Source organism: Cryptosporidium ryanae, assembly GCF_009792415.1.
Source record: "Cryptosporidium ryanae isolate 45019 chromosome Unknown contig_41, whole genome shotgun sequence".
NCBI classification, from domain to species: domain Eukaryota; phylum Apicomplexa; class Conoidasida; order Eucoccidiorida; family Cryptosporidiidae; genus Cryptosporidium; species Cryptosporidium ryanae.
In genome coordinates, this window is record NW_027125491.1 from 180,805 (window position 1) to 200,115 (window position 19,311).

Sequence of the window (19,311 nt, forward strand, 5' to 3'; positions counted from 1 at the left end):
AAAGAGAATCAAAAGGATAAATCAATTTTTTTCCGACAAAAATTGCATAGATGTTCCTATTTAATATATATATATATATACATATATATATATATATATATATATAGTGTTATGTATTAGAACTGAACAAAACTAATTTACCTAATCCTATCGTCTTGTTTCTATTATAAATTATTATTTTACTACTATTATCCGGTCTTTCATGACCTTTCTCGTGAACTTTTGTTATTTCTTAATTTTTATCTCTCTTAATTATTTATCATTAGTGTTGCTAATAGTTACCTGCATTGCCGCTCGGGAGTTGGCGCCACTGCCTTGAATAATTAGTGGTAAATACAAATTTAAAAAGGGGAAATAAAGAGCATGTAAAAGAGAAATAAAATATCTGTTTTAAATTTTAACCAATATTAGTTAAAATATACATTGTTGCATTGTACGGATGTGACCTGGTATTATACTGGAGTTTAAAATCTAAATTCACCGCAGAATTTTCCCAATAGTTTTCCTTTCACACAAATAGATTGGTTCAGTATTTACAGTGTTGTTTTCACATACTAAGTATGATTAAAAGAAATAGTCAGTTTTCGTTGCCTAAGAAGGACTCAAAAAAGTTGATTTATTTGGAGAGAACTGACATACTGCGTGAAAATGATGAGGAAGTATTGAATTTTGACGAGAATGTAGAAGAAATTGACTTGTGTTTAGATACATTCAAAATTAAAGAGATTATAAAAGTAATCGGCGAGGTTGACTTGGATGACAATAATGAAGTAACAAAAAGCTTTCCGAGCATAAACTATGCGATTCCGATATCCTATCTTTGGAATAAGTTAAACAGTAGTGACAATAAAAGGGGAGTATTGGTGTTTTTGTTAAATTTAATTCAATATTTTAATAGTGAAAGCAGAACTTACACTAGCCATAATGGAAGTTCACTACTTAATATCTTAGTTTTTTGTCTCACTAATATACTATTTCAGGAATTTGACTTGATTACTGCCAAGATACAAGACAGAAAAAGCAGTAAATTTAATTTAAAATCGTCTAATAAAATAAAAAAGAGCAGAAAAAAGAGAATGAAAAGCAAGTATTTGTGCGAAGAAAGCAATGACTCTGAGAGTGATCACGGAATTAGTGATTGCTACGAGAATATAAATTCCGAAAACGATATTCAAAAGAAAGATAAATACAAATTCAATACCAGTGAACTGTGTTTTGAACTGTATAGGAACTTAGTTGAAACGCTGTCTTCAAACATTTATATCTATAGAAATATGGACGACTCAATGAAGGAGTGGTTGGTAATACTATCCCTTAGAGTTGCGAACGTGGCACAAACAATAGACAATATAGGAGATGTACAAGACGAATTTTTTAACAATAATTGGGAGGAAATATCAGAGCAGTTGCTAGTTAGTATAATAAATAGCGTTTTCAACCAAGAAGACAGTTGTGATCACACAAATTCAGATGAAGAATATGGCAACAAGGCAAAGTTTATATTTGAAATAATTTTAAACTGTATACTAAATTCCTCAATAGATATAATATCAAACACAAACAACAGCTTTGGTACGAGCAACAAAAATAATCAACTCAATAAGAATTTCGGTATTTATTTGAGCAAAATAGTGTTTGGTATAAAGGAAGATAGGTGCTGTTATAAATTTGTTACGTACATATTTGAGGGACTAGAGCTATATTGGAGAAAACTTGATGTGATCAGCAGTTTCGAGGAAGACTGTCAATTTATAGCAACATTAAGTTCCTTCATTGATAATATATCGAGATTGTGTCCAAGTGTAATATTAAACAGTGTTTTGCTGATAAGGAGAATACTAAAAGTGGTGACTTCATATAAGTTAAGATCCAGCTTTATAATATCAGTGACAAATTCACTCATTAACACAAATAAAAGTACCGAAAATGATTCGAGCAACAGAACAAAGATAATTGAAACAATTGACTTGCTACTTGAGAGGATCTATGATTCGCATCAAAACTGTAGAACAAGAACAATTCAGTGTCTTCAAAGACTAATGGAAGCTAATTTAATTCCATACACGTTTTTCATATCACTTTTGAAGGAAATAAAACCCAGAACATTGGACGAGTCTTCTTATGTCAGGGCTTCCTCATTTAATTTACTTAGAATAATGATCAGAAAGGCAACTGAGAACTATTACCAATTGCCGTTAAATTACGATTATATATCCACATTAATAGATAGTGTGCAAAGCAAGTTGAGAAAGATAAATGACGAGAAAATAACGGATGTAAATGAAAAAATATTGAATAACTTTGTTTATAACGAAATTGATAATTCTGAAAACGACAAAAAAGAAATGGAATACGAATTAATGAGGGTGCTTTTGTCTGACGCAAAGGAGGTTTCACTAGTGGTTGAATCAATCATAGAGGAGGTTTGTATTCATGGAATATACTCAAAGACGTCTTCGGATGTATCTTCATGTATACTTTTTATATGTGAATGCGCCTCCTTAAATATTGTTAAGGGCTTGAATTGCATTTCAACTGTTTTTAAGTGTATTTGGAGGGTGAACAATTCGAGTATTTTGAATTCTGTTATCCACGGATTTTATATAATTATGTCAGACGGGAATTCAGGTTCAACTTGTCTGGAGGATCAGGAGAACGAAGCTGAAAATGAGCAGGAAGTTGAAGATGGGAAGATCTCAATGAGCAGGAATTGCGTTAAGAATATAGAACGGGTTTTGTTAAATATGAAAGAGGACGATCTAGTAAACGTCATGAGGATACTTGAATTGTTATCCAGTATAAATCAAGGTTCGAACAGCAATATAATTTCAAAAAAATACACAAATAACTTTGACATCAAGTTGTTAAGAAAATATACTTTGGATGAAATTATTGAACTTAAAGACAATATTTTTGAAAACTCCGATGCAGAACAAAAGTACATTTCACTTATTGAATTTTACACAATAATATTAAAAGTAATTGTTTTAAATGACAATTGTTTATTTAAACAAAGTGACAACAGCTTTGAATTGTTTTATGATATTACGAGGGAATCAATTAGAAAAAACAACCTAAGTATCGCAGAATCAACGATTAAGTGTTTGAATTTGATGGAAGCATGTGATGATCACGAAAGTGAACTTATTAACACTTATTTCAACATACTAACTCTCAACATTAACGAAAATGGGATACACAAGCACTCTTTGATCTTCAAGGTTATTGATTCCGTGTTCATGTTGCTCTGCAATCCGTCAAAGATAAAGTTCGTGTTAAACAATAAAAACGAGAAAAAGGTATTCCTTATTGACGTTTTTATTAAAAAACTTTGTGATTATTACTATGGAAATTATCTGGGATGTTTAAATGAACTTACGCTTATTAAGCTGTCTCAAATAGTGCTTTCACTAACACATATAACATTCAAATACGGGAACTACATTGAAAATTTATACAACAAATGGAAACAGCTTTATTCTATATATATTAGGAGTAATAAAGCTAACGTTGACAAAAAGAATTCAGAGTGTGTGAGCATTAACTTAGAGGAAGAATATCTTCAACACATTCAGTTTATATTAGAGGAAAATCTGATATCTAACAGCACCATATTTAACATGATAATTCCAGTAGTTAATATACTTTCCAGAGACCCTAGCCTAATAATTGATTTAGAAGAAAACGAAAATAACGACATTACTCAATGGCAAATAGACTATTCAAGGAACTGCTCATTCATTTCGCTATGCAAACTCATTGCAATTTCCACTAAATTGCTAAATATAAACCAGGAACTTCTCAGTGACAACAATTTAAATTGTAACACAAAGCAATCTTATATTGTTAATAACATTCCAAACATTCAGTTGATATTTACGCTATTGTATAATCCAGAATCGGTTGGTTACATAAGTAAAAATCAATTGGATGATATTAGAATAAATATTATACTGGCCACTAACGATCTCTTGACAAGGTATCCCAACATAATAGATCCTTGGATGGACAAACAATACTCGCTTATAAATAAATACAGTAACCAAAATAATGAGTATTTTATTAATAATAAAAATACAGTAGAATACAGCATTATGCTTATAATAAACTACTTGTTGAGCATTGGATTTATTAAGCCAAAAGATGAATTGTTACTTAACTATCTAAAGTGCATATATAACAAATCTGAATTCAATACGCAAGTTTCAAGTCTTTCAAATTCATTTTTTCAAGAATTTTTTAGGGATTTAAATAACCAGTTGTCAACAAACGTAATCCCCTCTTTAATCAATCACCTTTCCGTGGAATACTCTAAATTTTATGACGACAAGGACAAAATGCAGATGATTATTCAACAGATGCAATATTTGCTCCACTTTGTTTCTGGAAAAGAAAGCGCTTGTTGCACGCTAATTCCAAAGTTTATGTCCAGAATGTCTAAGATAAACGATTCTAAATCTCTGGAATTCTACATTCACTCACTTGAGTCGCTTAAAATAAACGCTAAAACAAAATGCGTAAACAAAATTGTAGAAAACATTAATTTAGTTCAATTTCACATACAAGAATTTAATTTCGTTAAACAGTTTTTCTACAAAATCGTTCAGAATCACGTTTCAACTAACGCTTCTGGTGAAAAAAGCCATTTTTTGTCGTTATTTGAGGACGTTAACTCTGAGGAGCCAAATGATCAACTTGACGAGACAAGAAAAGGCACTGATTTATCGTTAAAAAACCCTCAAGGAAACAAAGACACTTGTTTTGACGAAAATGATAATAATTCAAACACCAATCACTAGTTTTAATGTGTCCTCACTTAAAATTTATATTTCAGTTAGTTTCTAAGTCATCTGATTTTTCCATTTTTTTAAACTAGATTGAGAATGCATGCATGCACTTATTCTGCCTGCGGGCACCTTTAATGTTTGCCGTTTTAATTAAACACATTTTTGACTGTAGTGTGAATAGCTTTAAAACTGTGTTTACATAGCTTAATCCGTTACATTCTTACCAAAACTGAGAAGATAATGTTAGTTTTAATGAAACTGCACAGAGGTCAGGGTGAAAATAGTTATTTGCTAGCAAAAGAAGCAACGAGAGTGATTTAGTGTCAAAGACAACCAAACTTGGACTCAAAATAGACGTCTTCTATTTGTTTTAAATCGAATTTTTATATTCAATAAAATCTTATCTAATAGGAAAAACGCTTTAATAAGAATTAAATGGTAAAATAAATATTTTAGCGGTCAACGTTGGTGTTTAAAGTTAAAAATTAGTGAAATTAAGGGTCTTAAAGATTATTAATATTTCCCAAGAAAAAACAGAGACATTGCAAGTCTATTCCAATATAAGATTTTAGTTAAGAGTGAGACAATAGGACACTTGGAGATATGAGTAATGCTAAATTCAATTCAGACGGTGAAAAAACAGATTATGTGAATAAAGCTGTAAGCAACAATGGAGAACCAGGTATCAAAAGGAAGGTCTTAAATAAAAACAATTCGTTAAACTGTTCTGATGAAAATCTCCCAATAAACAATATCGGACGAATAATGAAGCTTTCTATACCTGAAAATGGTAAAATATCACGGGAATCAAAGGTACTAATGCAAAAGTTGTCTCGTGAGTTTATTTGTTGTGTATCCCTACATGCAGGCAAAATATGTACTTATAACAAAAGAAAAGTTGTGAATGGTGAGGACATTATAAATGCATTATCTTACTTTGGCTACGAGGACTACACTTTTGTATTATTGGATTACTTGGACAAGTGGAAGAACATTAAAAATTTGAAGAACACAAGATCAATAAACAATTACCTGCAAACTGAATACTTTTACTCAGGAATTAACAAAAATGTAATTTTAGATGAAAAAAGCGTTATTCAGGATTATTCCCAGGTAAAATATGGATATATTAATAATAATATGATTAAAAATGACGAAATAACTTATGAGCCAATAAATAAAACACCAAAATTGGACACTTGTAACAATCATTTTGAGATTCAGAATAGTGGAAATAGCGTTAGTCGCAACATTAAGTTAAATGATTCATTTTCAAATGAATTTATTAAGAATGAACACTACAAAAGAAAAAATTACCTGACGAGAGAGAACGAGTCAAAAGAGACCCAAAAGAGTGATTTTTACAATGATTTTGAAAATACAATTCATAATTTTAATGGCAATCACAACTACAATCTCAATTTACATAATTCAGAAAATGATACAAATATAGTAAGATTAGCGAAACAAAATAAAATCAATGTTTGTTACAATGAAGATATTGGTCATAATTGTTTGAGTACAAGCGATAAATTTACTTCCAACTTGAGTAACGAATGTAATAAAGAAGATTTTATTTATTGCTATAAAAAATAACTAATCTCTAACTACTAGTAAATAAAATATAGAAATAGCTTTTTTTTGTTATAATTCTAAAATTGAAAATGATATTTTTCTTTTTCTATTGTTTATATATACTTAAATATAATCAAAATGAATTTAACATTAGGTAATTCACCTAACAGAATTGGATTTATTTCTGTAATCACTGTAAAACTGGATTAGAGAATCGGGAATTCTTGGTTTTACTTTGTCAAGGGCATACTTAATATCGTCCCAAGTGAACTTGTTTAAAGTGCCATTCCAATTAGATGTGTCTGAATTATCCTTCTTTTTAACTATACTACGTATTATTTGCATCATTATTTCCCTACAAAGCAAAGCCAACTCAGCACCACTATATCCATTCGTTAGTTTAACGAGCAAGTCAATCATTTCATCATAGTTATCTGAGATAGACATGTGTTTTATATCTTCTTGCAACTCAAATATTGCTTCTTCATTGTTAATATTATTATTGTAATTTGAGCAAGTTTTTACTAAATCGTTTATAGAAATAGAGCGTGTACCACTAATTCCACTAAAATGTTTGGATTTAAGGTATATATTCAATATTCTTTTCCTAGCTTTCGAATCAGGCAAACCAATATATATGATTCTATCTAGTCTTCCCGGTCTAAGCAAGGCGGAATCAAGTAAGTCAGGTCTATTAGTCGCACCAATAACAATAACTTGTTTATTTGAAGATATACCGTCCATTTCATTCAACATTTGAGACAAAACCCTAGTAGACACATCTACAGAATTTAAATTATTTTCCCTATTTATTCCGATTGCATCAATTTCATCAAAAAAAATAACACATGGAGAGTTCTGTCTTGCCTTTTTAAATATATCTCGAATAGATTTTTCCGACTCGCCTACCCACTTTGAAAACAATTCAGGACCCTTTACACTTATGAAATTCATTTTACTTTCAGTGGCGATGGCTTTCGCCATTAGCGTTTTTGAACATCCAGGTGGACCATATAATAATACGCCATTTGGTGGTTTGACTTTCAAATCTTTAAATAATTCATGATGAACTAGTGGCCATTCTATGCATTCCTTAAGCTGCTCTTTAACATCATCATAACCCCCAATGTCGCTCCAGTGAGTTTTTGGTATCTCAATTGAAAGCTCTCTCAAAGCAGAAGGCTTGATTTTCTTTAAATTATTTGATATGTTATTGTAGGTTAAGAACAGTTTATTTTCGTTGCCTTTATTACTGTCTTCCAATAAAGTAGTCACAGATTCATTAATTAGCATTTTTAAATCGGCCCCGACAAATGCTTGTGTTTCGTGTACTATCGATTCCAGTTCTTCACTATTTAGCTTGTTTGGAATATCGTTTAACAATATTTTCAATATATCCAATCTCTCCTCACTATTTGGAACCATCACTGGAATTTCATGGTCAAATCTTCCTGCTCTTCTCAATGCAGGGTCTATTTCGTTAGGCTTATTTGTTGTTGCAATCAGTATCAGATTGCTGTTCTCAGTAAAACCATCTATAAGTGACAGTAAAGATGTAAGGTACCTTCTATTTCTATTGCTTATTCCGTGAAAACTATCCCTATTACCACATATCATATCTATTTCATCAATAAACAAAATACTGAATATTTTCTTTTTATTATTATTCACGTTATCTTTTATCCTATTTATTGATTTAAAAAAGTGATCATCTTCACTTTCATCTGATAAACTGCACAGTGTACTGCCATCAACTACTATGAAATCAACAACCTGTTTTTCCTTCTCTATCTCAACCAACTCTATCTCCTCTGCAATGCAACGCGCTATTAGTGTTTTACCTGTTCCAGGTGGACCATAAAATAATACGCCCTTTACTGGTCTTACTCCAAAGGACAAATATATTTCCGAATACTTTATCGGATAAATGATGCATCTGTTTATCTCTTTTTTTAAGTTCATCATTCCACCTATCTTATCTAAACCATACTTTCTTCCTTTTATTTTACCAACTAGTTTCTCCTCTAAATGATTACCCCCACCTTCAACTAGTGACTCCTTTTCAGTGTAAATTGGAGACTCATCCATGCAAAGTTCTATTTTAGTTTGATTGCCTAGTTTCACTAACTTATTAAAATCTGAAGTAAACTCCTCTCCTCTATCAAATTCAAACACTTTGAAATAATAAATAACGCTTGAAATGTGAACTGGAATTATATTGCCTTGCAACACATTGTGGCCCCTCGATCTTGATATAATCAGTTGTTGTATGCTTTTGTTGTCTTTAATGTAGTTTGGAGGAATATTAACCGTATTAATTATATTTCCGTGATTCACACTATTTAAATCAGACATTTTGTGAAAATACAAAACTGCGTGTTTACATATTTTATTTGTAATTGCTTTTTCTTTCATAAAGCCTTTTAAAGGCGTAAGAAATATCTCTTCGTTCGTATTGTATTCACATATTGACAAATTCTCACACACTAAATCTCCAATTAAACCCAAATTGTCATCAAAACTTATACCAGGGTCCAATGGCCTTGCTACTACACATACAGACTTGTCTTTATATGTAAGTACGCACTGTGTACCATTTGCAATTCCAATGAGATTTAGAGTGCTCATAGAAAAGCGTATTTCCAAAAAGCTTGATCTAGATAGATCCTTACTTATTGATATTTTTAAACTATATGGAAATCTTAATGCAATGTCACCTTTTGTCTTTTCATTTCCTGGTTCTTTTCCTTTTTTGTCTATAACTGAACTCTCTCTGTCTTGTTTATTTCTCATTTCGCCATTATTTGCCTAATTTTTACCAACAAAACATGTATTATTATCTCTGTGTTGCAATATCACCAATAATATCCCAACTTAAAATAATTTTCCTTTTAATCAATTTTTTTATTTGTCCTGCTTAACCTTTTTTTTCTCTATGCCGGTTTTGCAGTCTAAAAAAAACATGTAGGCCCATTTTATTTATATACATAATAATTAGCCTATGCATTTTTTCCACATGCAATAATTAAGTAAAAAATAAATTTAGTGACTATAATATTAGAAGTTATAAACTGTCCTTGATATTTGGAATGTACACAAAATCGTTTTCAACAGAAATTATCAAATATATTCAGATTCACTAAACATATTTTTACTTTCAAATATGGTTTTAGTTTTTTAAATTAAAAATAAATGCGTAAATATGAATAAAATATCATATTCACCTTTTTTTCCTTTTTTAGCTTTTAATGAGATTTACAGGAAAAAATCCTAAATTTTTATTTGGACCTCATCTATTCAAAAAGAAATGGATTAGAAACTTACTACCACTATTTAGATTACGGGATGAAGAGAGAAACACAAGTAACCAAATTCTAAACACTTTTCAACAGTTTTTAAGTACACAAGGCGACTTTTTTAACATAAAAGAAATTAAAAATAAGAGGGAGGAATTTTCTTTAAAACAATCTACAGATTCTAATTTAAACATTTTTAACGATAAAAATCAGAATTATGGATACTCTACCAGTACACCAACTAAATCAGCCTTTTGGATGGTAACAAATAATAATATCAGTGCTTCTGCTGGTTCAAAATATGTAAACGCAAACATTCATTTTCCGGGAATACTTTTAAATGAGAGAAAAAACTGTAAAAGTGAAATAATGAATTATATAAACATAGTGATAGAGAACATCAAGTTAAGTAACAAATATAGCAATTTGTTTTTATTATTATTTAATATTAATTACGATACCAGAAACACCACATATAAAGAAAAAATACTGGATTCTATTGACTTATTAATATTAGAGTGTCCAGACGCAGATCATATTTTGAATTTAATTTCAAGTTTAAGACGGCTTGATTCACGTTTTAATCGAAATTTGCATATGAAATGCCTGTTATACGAGGTGGGATCAAGACTACTGGAAAATAATTCTAACTTGAATGTAGGCTTTTCAGACTTGAGGACAATTATTTACAAGACTTGTATTTTTTCATGTGAAATGTACAACAAGTTGTTTCCGAATAGCGGAATTACCGAAATAAAACAACGGCTGGACAGTTATGAGAAATATAAATTAGATTATAATAACATGATTAAATTGAAATTGAAGTTTTATATTGGATTTGCTGTTAGTCATTTAATTGGTGGTTTTAGTAAAAAGAATAACCATGATTTTATGCAGTTGTTAGATGATATGGTTTCCATCGTTTCAAATGACAATAATATGGGCAAATACGATGAATACAAATTTTATGTTGAAATTATAGCGATTTTGCTGTCGAAAATGAAGTTAGATACCGAATGTGTATCGAAATTAATACTTCTTATTAGTAAAATGCAACCAACAAATCATAACTCAGAATTGATGTGTTTTATTTTAAACAACATATTGAAAAATGAGTGTATGATCCAAAGTATACTTGAGAATAACTGCAATGTGATCAATGAGATTGTTTTTCGTTATTTAGAAAGCGATAATAATGCACAAAGTATTGAAATAATAAGGAATATAATCGAAAACAGAGCGTTAATTTTGCACTACTTTAAAAACAAGACGTTCATAAATAAATTTGTCGATATTATAATGAATAACATTGTAAAAAATGTTCTTGATGTTGATAATTTGGATTTTAAATGCGAAAACGAAAAGTTAATTGAATCAGACTTATTGCTTAAACTAATGGACTTAGATTTTAGTGATAAAAAACAGACTTTTGTTTTTAATTATTATTTTTCGACTTTAAATAGTTTGCTGAACCATATCGGAGAGACAGAAAATCAAAGTATTAAAGTAAAAAAAATGATGGACCCAAATAATAACACAAACAACAATTTTAAGTACAAATTACTCAAAAAGCATGGTAATACATTGAATAAAACTAACAATTTAACTTGTTTTAAGAAAATCAACCGGCTTTTTTTGGACTTTAATGATAACAAAAGACAAAGTAGGAGCGTTTTATCAAATTTAGTAAATTACTTTGACTTGAGTACATTTATACAGAAAAGCATTGAATACAGCTTAAACAATGATATTGATTGGTTACTTATTTACGAAGGCATAAATTTGATAAATAACTGTATATCATTTAATTATGAAAACAATATAATTGCTAACGTGGAAAAACTAGATAATGTACTTAAATTAGCGGATAAACTTGTTAAAAAAATGAGAAATTCGCTTGATAGTATTAAATTGATAGAAAATAGTAAACTGAAAAAAGTAAACATCCCGAATTCAAGAGTATACTTTGAAATATTGAGACTAATTCACAACTTAAACTTCGTTAAAAAAGGCTCTAGTGAAGAAATAAAGCTTATCCCACAAGGATTAATACCATTAAATACGATTACAATTGAAAAAAACGGAGAAGATCCTGATTTTTTGAACAGCTATGTTAAAGATTTATTTTCAAATACATTCACTGACCCACTAAATGGAGAAAACTTTAAGTCACTTAATTTGATATTCATACATGGCTTTTTGGGAAGCGCATTTAAGTCATGGAATTTGGAGATATCTAAAAATAAAGTATCAGTAATAACTGAGAACCACAAACATTATTTTAATTCAAAAGATAAGAAAAAACAATCAAATTTGGATAATGTTGACGATTCAAGAATCAGCGTTAAAAATAAAAGAGTATTGAATTTTTTGGAAAATAACAATTATTTGCTGTGGCCAAAAATACTCTTTTCAAATTATTCAAATGCGGTAATAAGACTTTTTGCGATTGACTACTCTCATAGTATATTTAAAAATAGAGTTAATTCTGAGTTAACTGGTGGTAAAAATTGTAACAAAACAACACTAAACGACATATCTGAAGAAATATACGATAAACTAAAAAAAGCGAATATATTTTCAAAAGAAGATAATATAATAATATGTCATTCAATGGGAGGAATATTGCTTAAAATGATGGTAACAAATCATCCAGAATTAACTAAAAAGATAAAAGGAATTGTATTTTTTGGAACGCCTCACTTTGGCACTAATATACATTCTGGAATAATAGATATATTCAAAAAAAGACTATCACCTTATATAATAGAATTGTCATCGTCGTTTAATATAAATCAACTGAAGAAACTAAATTCAAGATTTCAAAGAATAATATATTCGATTCAGAAGGAAAAAAGACCACAAATATACTCATTTTCTGAATACTTGCCTTCAAGAATACCTTTTTTATTTAATTTGAGCAAAGTTATCGTTCCATATTTAAATTCAAATCCGTTTATAGGTAATTTTTACATATTAAGTACAGATCATAATAAAATAAACAAGTTAACTCTTAATTATAATGACGTAAGATATAAAACCATAAAGCACCTAATTGATTCATAAAGCGTTTATTTTATTAAAATCAGGATTCCAGTTCTTTAGTTTTTCTATGTTATTTTGAGAAAAAGATACTATTAAAATTGAGGACAAATATTTTATAATAAACAAAATAAACCAAATAATAATCAAGTGATTTATGCATAAAGTTGAATGAAGTCTTGAAAACAACAATACACATATCAATAATATCGTTAGTGGTAGGGATACAAAACCTATTCTTCTTGATACAATATATGGAAATGCGTATATATTCCTCAAATCTTTTGAAATGAATGTAATTTCCTTGCTTCCGCCTGAAACTTGTTTTATATTCTCGCCTTTTCTTTTTTTAATTTTGTTTTCTTCTTTATTTATAACTGAAGAAACATCCACTTCGAGTCCAATTGTATTTCCTCTTGATATTGAGTACTGACCATTGTAATCACTCAAATTTGTTCTTTTCATTGAAATGAGGCCTTCCTTTACTTCTATATTGTTAATTAAACTATTGTTTATATTATTTTTGTGATTGTTAACATTACTTTCGCCTAATTCCTTTTTCTCAGATTCGTTATTATTATTAAGAAGATGGTACAGTGCTATGTTTGAACCCCTTGAAAGCAGAACGTCACCAATAAGAGTCACTAGATAGTTATCATAACACTTTGAATTAATTTTGTTAAATTTTACGAGAAATGAGTGTTTGAACCAATCAACAATAATTTCTACAATAAACACTGATACTACCCACGTTATTACTGTGACGTATATTGAATTGTTATATAATCTAGTGTTAAAGTACATTCTTAAAAACAATATACAGCCATCGTACAACAACTGAAACCGTTCTATTGAATCTGAACACGCCACCGTGAACAAGGATATAGAATGGTATGTTTTGAAAACTGTTGACTTTATTTCGGCAAAGTTATTTGTTATAACTATTAAAAACATAGTGTATTCTGAGGAATTAAGGGATATATTTAGAGCAAGTCCCCTTATCATGTGTATTATACAATGTACAAGCAAATAACAAATAACAACAAAATATAAAGTTACAATTGATTTAAATGTTGGAGTTTCTTCATCCTCTTCTTCATTGGCACACTCAGAAATATATTTGTCATTCAAAAAATTGATATAGCAGAAATAACCTGTAACTGACCTTAAAAATGTGTCTATTAGATCCCTTCCAAATGACCTGAAAAGCTTTTCGAATACTTCCAACATATTAAATATAACGTAAAGTTTCAACAGCCCTTGTCCTCTAATATAATGGTAAAAAAAAGAGATATCAAACATACTAAAAATGAAAATCGAAAACAACAGCACCATAAATCTGGATATGTCAGTTAATTCAATAGCAGATAGTCTTAAACATTTATAGTCACTTTTTTCAAGTTCTAAATTATTCAATTCAGAGTCAAATTTCATACTCCCATTAGAGTTTATATTGCTTGAATTCATATTGTTAAATGAGGATATCAATTCAGATTCTTCAAATGATGATTTTTGATCACCCATTCTAAATGAATTTACGTAGTTTTTTATTTGAGGAAGAAAATTATTGTTTTTACTTAGTATACCATCATCTATACTTTTGTGGTCGCCAATAATTCTCTCTCTACATTCTTTTGTTATTTCTGTTAAATTGAGCATACTTTTGCTTTTTTCGTGTTTCTCCTCAAAAATATATTCCACACTAGAGTTGTTATTACTGTTTATATTGCTTATTTCAGAACTAACTTCGATGAGATTAGTGTTTTTTAATTCACTATTCTTTCCTATTGAAAATAAATTCCACGTATATACTCTATTTAAATTGTTATTCTCATAACTCAAACTTCTGTTCTCTCCATATTTATTACCTATATTAGTTATAAAATTGACTATAATATAAAACTTTACTTTTTTTATCGTCTCTACAGCGATGTCTTTAACCCTAATTATTAATAAAAGTATTAACTTTACAAATGCAATTACAGAATTTATTGGCAAAAAGGTTAAATCATATAATATAGTGTCCAGGCAAAGTAGCATGGAGAAAGATATTAAAGACTCTAATTTCCTGGGTACTTTTGAAACCTGGTCAAGAACATTCTTAGGTATTCTATTTTTAATATTTAGATTATTGTCCATTTCCAAGTACTCAAATGATTGTTTTCTTTCCAATACATTCTCACTGCGAATTTCTGACCAAATAAACTCCAAAGAAGAAAGAATATTATTTTCAACTTTGGTGTTCATTTTGTTATGATCGTCATCCAAATCGTCACTATTGTCATAATAGTCCTCAAATTCAAATTCATTTTCAAAACCTTCCTGAGAACTATCCTTTGTATTATGTTCAGATTTTATGGGAAAGTAATCATTGTTTTCTGATTTCATATCGGCCTTCCTGTGAAAGTCAATGTAGTTGCTGTTATAAATGTTGGCTTCCCTTTCCTTAACAGTTACATTTTTATTTTCATATCCACTAAAAGCCTTACAACCTTTTATTCCAGTCTTTGTGATGTAGGACAACGAAAATGTGGGATTGTAGTTTCTGTTATCGTCCTCACTGCCTCTAATATTAACTATCCCTACATTGTACTTTACCTTTTTCCCTTTTTTTCTCATTTCTCCGTTACACTTCAAATCAAGCCTCTTCTTTTATTTGCATTCACAAGAATATGTGGCGCGTTTTGTTCGGCAAAAGTGCGTCATTTGGAAACAATGTGTGAATAAAGCAAGGTGTCAGGAGAGGTTAAAAATGAAAGAGTAGAAGACAAAGTAACTAAAAATATATCAAATTTGAAAGCATGTTCTTTAAAAACAGTGTTATTTAGTGCACAAATACAAAATATTTTCCTATATAACCTTATACGAATCGAGACCATAGTAATAACAGTTTTTATCGCCTGCCGTAGTCCCTATTCCTATAAATTCACGATTAACCGTGTTGATATAACATCTTAGATCCATTATTTGCTATCCATACAGTAGAAATGTTATTGGGGTCTCCTACAACAGAAGTAACAAATTTCATACAACAAAAAGATTTGAAATTGAATGTAACGCCAGAGGTCCATGCAATAACGGTTCCAACAGAAAGTTCTAATTGTTCATTAGGCTGAAGAATATACCTTAACACACTGTCGTCACCTCTTAAATATACAATATCAACGTCTTCATCACATTCTTCAGATGAATTATTTGATCTTGAAGTACCACCTAAGTTTCTAGGTGCATGTTCAAATTTGTTGCAATTTCTGTAAGGTATGCTCTTGCTGCATATTCTGCTCCTAATCACATCTCCAGTAATCACATGTCCAACACCTTCTCTTGAATATAATGTACCAAATTTTTTCATTGGTACCGGAAAAAACTTCATACCTTGCGAGCAGGAATCCAAAACAACTAATGTGTTGTTTTCGTTTATAATAACATCTGTCAACCACCAAACAGATCTTTCCAGTTTAAGTTGTCTATTTGAAAACAATATCCTTGTTGGGGACTCATAACCCAGTTTTTCATCCTTCTTTAATCTCAATATCAACTTGCTGCCATCTATTATTGATCTAGGTATAATAGTTATCTCACTCTCGGTACTTGTTTTGTCTTTCTCGGTTTCTTGCATTTTGAATAACGGAGTTTTATATTTAATGCTTTCGCAAAAAAATGTTATCCAAAATGTGACAATACTGTTTCGTTTCTAATTTAATTTCTTTTTATCTCTTGGTTACAATCTTTCAGAAGCAACTATTTAACGACCTCTCGCTGAACGAAAGAAAGGAAACTCACCAATTCCATAAAATATCAAAGAAAATACACAATGTATTCAATTATAAAATTTTGACTCTCAAAATAAAAATCTGTGAACTCATATCAAAAAGAGCCACGAATCTTACTTACCCCTTTTATACATAATACACTATTTTATAAATACAAAGTAAGGTACCGCCCGTTATGGCGCCATACCATGATTGGTAGCCCCACAAATAAGATGAATATGCAATTTAAAAACACATTAATTGTATCATATTCGAATATTTTATTATTAGTCACTGATTTTGAAAAATATTGAAAAGAGGTAGCCAAATCGAGATTGGTTCACACTTTTCTGAAGTCTTTGCTTAATCAAACTGAAGGAAATAATTGGTACTTTACATTATTGCATTATTTTGGCGCCTGCACATAAACTTTGCAAACAAAATTTGAATATTTACATATAAATACTTTATTTATCACTACTCTCTTATGGAGCGAAACGGTGACTCCATTGTTGGTTTGATACTTACTTTGTAAAGTTATTTTTGAACAAGAGACAACTTAATTACATAATTGAATTCAAAAGGTAAAGAGGAAACACAGAAAGGAACTGCATCTGAAAACAACATAAATTATGTCCATTATTACCTGTATATTTAAATACAGATATGGAATCCCTCAACTGCAATGAAACTTTAAAATTTGATGGATACTTTGAGGGAGGCGATTCCAGTGAAGAATCTTGTGTGGGCTTGGATGAACATCAGGTATTGGTCATAGACGAAATAGGTGATTGCTTGAATGACACTATGGAAGATAATAACGATTCATTTGGAGTAAGTTTTTATGATGACCTGATTGACATATCATCCATAGGAGTTAACCAAAAAGATAGCTTGAATACTGCGAAGTCTTTGGAAGATGAGGTCACGCTAAAATCAAAAATAGAGAATAGTTTAGGCTTATACAGAATTGGAATAAGAGATCTAATAAGTGATAGAGTCAGTAAATTGGAGATCATTAAAGATATTTCAATAGGATTCTCAAATAATATAATTGGAAAAGGTAACTTGTTTTTAGTGTGCGAAGCAAAAACTAGAGACGAATACATATTGTGTTGGGATGGAAATTTATTGGACTGTTTCTGTGATTCAGAAGTAGAAAATGAAAACTCTATAAAATTCAATACAAGTAGCAGTTATTGCACGTTAGTTGAAAGTAGTGATTATTCCATAAATTTAAAAAATAGAGCCATTTATTTGTTTCCATTAGATTATGTTATTGATGTTCAATTCAAATCAATTGAAGAGACGCATTTTATTTTTATTAAGTCAGACTTTCAATTGAATAATGAAACTATATTTATACAATTTTCATTTAATTCAAGTGTTGATGCTAGACATTGGTTTGATATAATCAGCAGATACAAAGCAATACAAAATAAAACGAACAAAAAATCTATTCCCGATCAAAAAAACTTAACAATTGATGAGGATCACGAAAAAGAACAGCTTAAAGAGATAAATAAAAATAATTGCATGTCTTTAGTTTCACATAGTGACACTTTTAACGTTCACCTAGAACAAAGTGCGAAAAGTGTTAACTCAAATTCTTCAAATACTAAAGATTCTTCTAATAAGATAGCAGAAATATCATTCAATGAGAAAAAAAACATTGAGGAAACAATAAAAAATCTTATTTTCACTGATTTTGGCTCAGAAAATACTTTTTTGTACAATACAGACCAAAAGTCACCTTTATATGAATATAAAAGAAAATTAAGACAAAAATGCTGTTTAATTAACGAAATTGTTGAATCAATCAAAAATGATCTTTATGACATTAATTTTATTGATAAAAACAAGCTTTCCTGTCCTATATGCTGCGAAACATTTGAACTTGTAGATATTGTTATTTTAAATCCGTGCCAACACCAAATATGTAGGTATTGCGAAAACAAATTGGTTGACTCAGTTTGTCCCTGGGACAGATCAAATTACGAAGTACAGAACTACTTAGATAAATTAAAAGAATGTGGTAATGGTAATAATTAAAAGTTATATATGAATTAAAATAAGACACCTAATTCTCAATATCTATTTTGACGTCATTATTTGTGTTATCAATCTTACTTTTACTCAATTCTTTTCCATTACCTTTGTTTAGCAGTGGCTTGTTTTCTGCCATAATACTGCTTTCTCTATTAATACTTGAAATGAATTTTGAAGACCTCGAATTCCTATTTGCTAGCTCCTCAAATATATTAGTTGCTTCCAAGTCATTTAAATAATCCGTTATCTTCCATATAAACATAACGCTCAGTATTGTACTTAGCATTAGTACAAACGACACTGTTAATCCAACACTGAAGTCTAATATTAAAAATTCTTTTGAATATTCCTTATATAAAATGCTCTCGACAAAAAGGCCTATTGAAATCAAAAATGTAACCAAGTTTTCCATTGCAAGCAGTGGTATTGTTGACCTTATTGCCAAACCAGATGGACACAGCACACCTATCATTCCAACTATTGATGTTATGACATCTATTGATCCAAATGCTAAACAAACCGCTACAAACATTGGTGATGAGACTTTTAGCCAGGCTATACTGAACAGGGAAATACCATACACCATTGGAAGAAAGTACGACAAAAATGCTCTAAATCTTGTTGTAAATACTTTACATGTAAATATTTCAAGTTTTGAGCTCTTTTTACTACTAGAAATTCTACCGTCCTCCATTCTGTTATCGCTATATTAATATACTCGTAGCTATTTTATATATCTTAATAAATGCATTTAAATTTATTAATAAATAAAAAATATGTTTTATGTATATTTTTGCACTTATACATATC

At 29.7% G+C, this 19,311-nt stretch overlaps 8 protein-coding genes across 8 annotated transcripts; 4 read left to right on the forward strand and 4 right to left on the reverse strand.

Annotated features, from left to right (window-relative positions):
- Positions 1 to 560: 560 nt before the first annotated feature.
- On the forward strand, positions 561 to 4,799 carry FG386_002378 (Low complexity protein; the record flags this gene model as incomplete). Its single annotated transcript, XM_067341740.1, has 1 exon — positions 561 to 4,799. The coding sequence occupies one exon, from the start codon at positions 561 to 563 to the stop codon at positions 4,797 to 4,799; it is 4,239 nt and encodes a 1,412-aa protein (XP_067199019.1).
- Positions 4,800 to 5,390: 591 nt separating this feature from the next.
- On the forward strand, positions 5,391 to 6,306 carry FG386_002379 (CCAAT-box DNA binding protein subunit B; the record flags this gene model as incomplete). The annotated part of the gene is made up of 2 exons (XM_067341741.1): positions 5,391 to 6,239; positions 6,286 to 6,306. The coding sequence occupies 2 exons, from the start codon at positions 5,391 to 5,393 to the stop codon at positions 6,304 to 6,306; spliced, it is 870 nt and encodes a 289-aa protein (XP_067199020.1).
- A 215-nt stretch (positions 6,307 to 6,521) lies between these two features.
- Positions 6,522 to 9,155, reverse strand: FG386_002380 (uncharacterized protein; the record flags this gene model as incomplete). The annotated part of the gene is made up of 1 exon (XM_067341742.1): positions 6,522 to 9,155. One exon carries the CDS (start codon positions 9,153 to 9,155, stop codon positions 6,522 to 6,524), a length of 2,634 nt encoding a protein of 877 aa, XP_067199021.1.
- A 455-nt stretch (positions 9,156 to 9,610) lies between these two features.
- Positions 9,611 to 12,675, forward strand: FG386_002381 (uncharacterized protein; the record flags this gene model as incomplete). Its single annotated transcript, XM_067341743.1, has 2 exons — positions 9,611 to 12,620; positions 12,665 to 12,675. The coding sequence occupies 2 exons, from the start codon at positions 9,611 to 9,613 to the stop codon at positions 12,673 to 12,675; spliced, it is 3,021 nt and encodes a 1,006-aa protein (XP_067199022.1).
- A 43-nt stretch (positions 12,676 to 12,718) lies between these two features.
- On the reverse strand, positions 12,719 to 15,319 carry FG386_002382 (uncharacterized protein; the record flags this gene model as incomplete). Its single annotated transcript, XM_067341744.1, has 1 exon — positions 12,719 to 15,319. The coding sequence occupies one exon, from the start codon at positions 15,317 to 15,319 to the stop codon at positions 12,719 to 12,721; it is 2,601 nt and encodes an 866-aa protein (XP_067199023.1).
- A 313-nt stretch (positions 15,320 to 15,632) lies between these two features.
- Positions 15,633 to 16,319, reverse strand: FG386_002383 (uncharacterized protein; the record flags this gene model as incomplete). Its single annotated transcript, XM_067341745.1, has 1 exon — positions 15,633 to 16,319. The coding sequence occupies one exon, from the start codon at positions 16,317 to 16,319 to the stop codon at positions 15,633 to 15,635; it is 687 nt and encodes a 228-aa protein (XP_067199024.1).
- Positions 16,320 to 17,118: 799 nt separating this feature from the next.
- On the forward strand, positions 17,119 to 18,504 carry FG386_002384 (ring domain protein; the record flags this gene model as incomplete). The annotated part of the gene is made up of 1 exon (XM_067341746.1): positions 17,119 to 18,504. The coding sequence occupies one exon, from the start codon at positions 17,119 to 17,121 to the stop codon at positions 18,502 to 18,504; it is 1,386 nt and encodes a 461-aa protein (XP_067199025.1).
- Positions 18,505 to 18,532: 28 nt separating this feature from the next.
- Positions 18,533 to 19,195, reverse strand: FG386_002385 (uncharacterized protein; the record flags this gene model as incomplete). Its single annotated transcript, XM_067341747.1, has 1 exon — positions 18,533 to 19,195. The coding sequence occupies one exon, from the start codon at positions 19,193 to 19,195 to the stop codon at positions 18,533 to 18,535; it is 663 nt and encodes a 220-aa protein (XP_067199026.1).
- Positions 19,196 to 19,311: the final 116 nt, after the last annotated feature.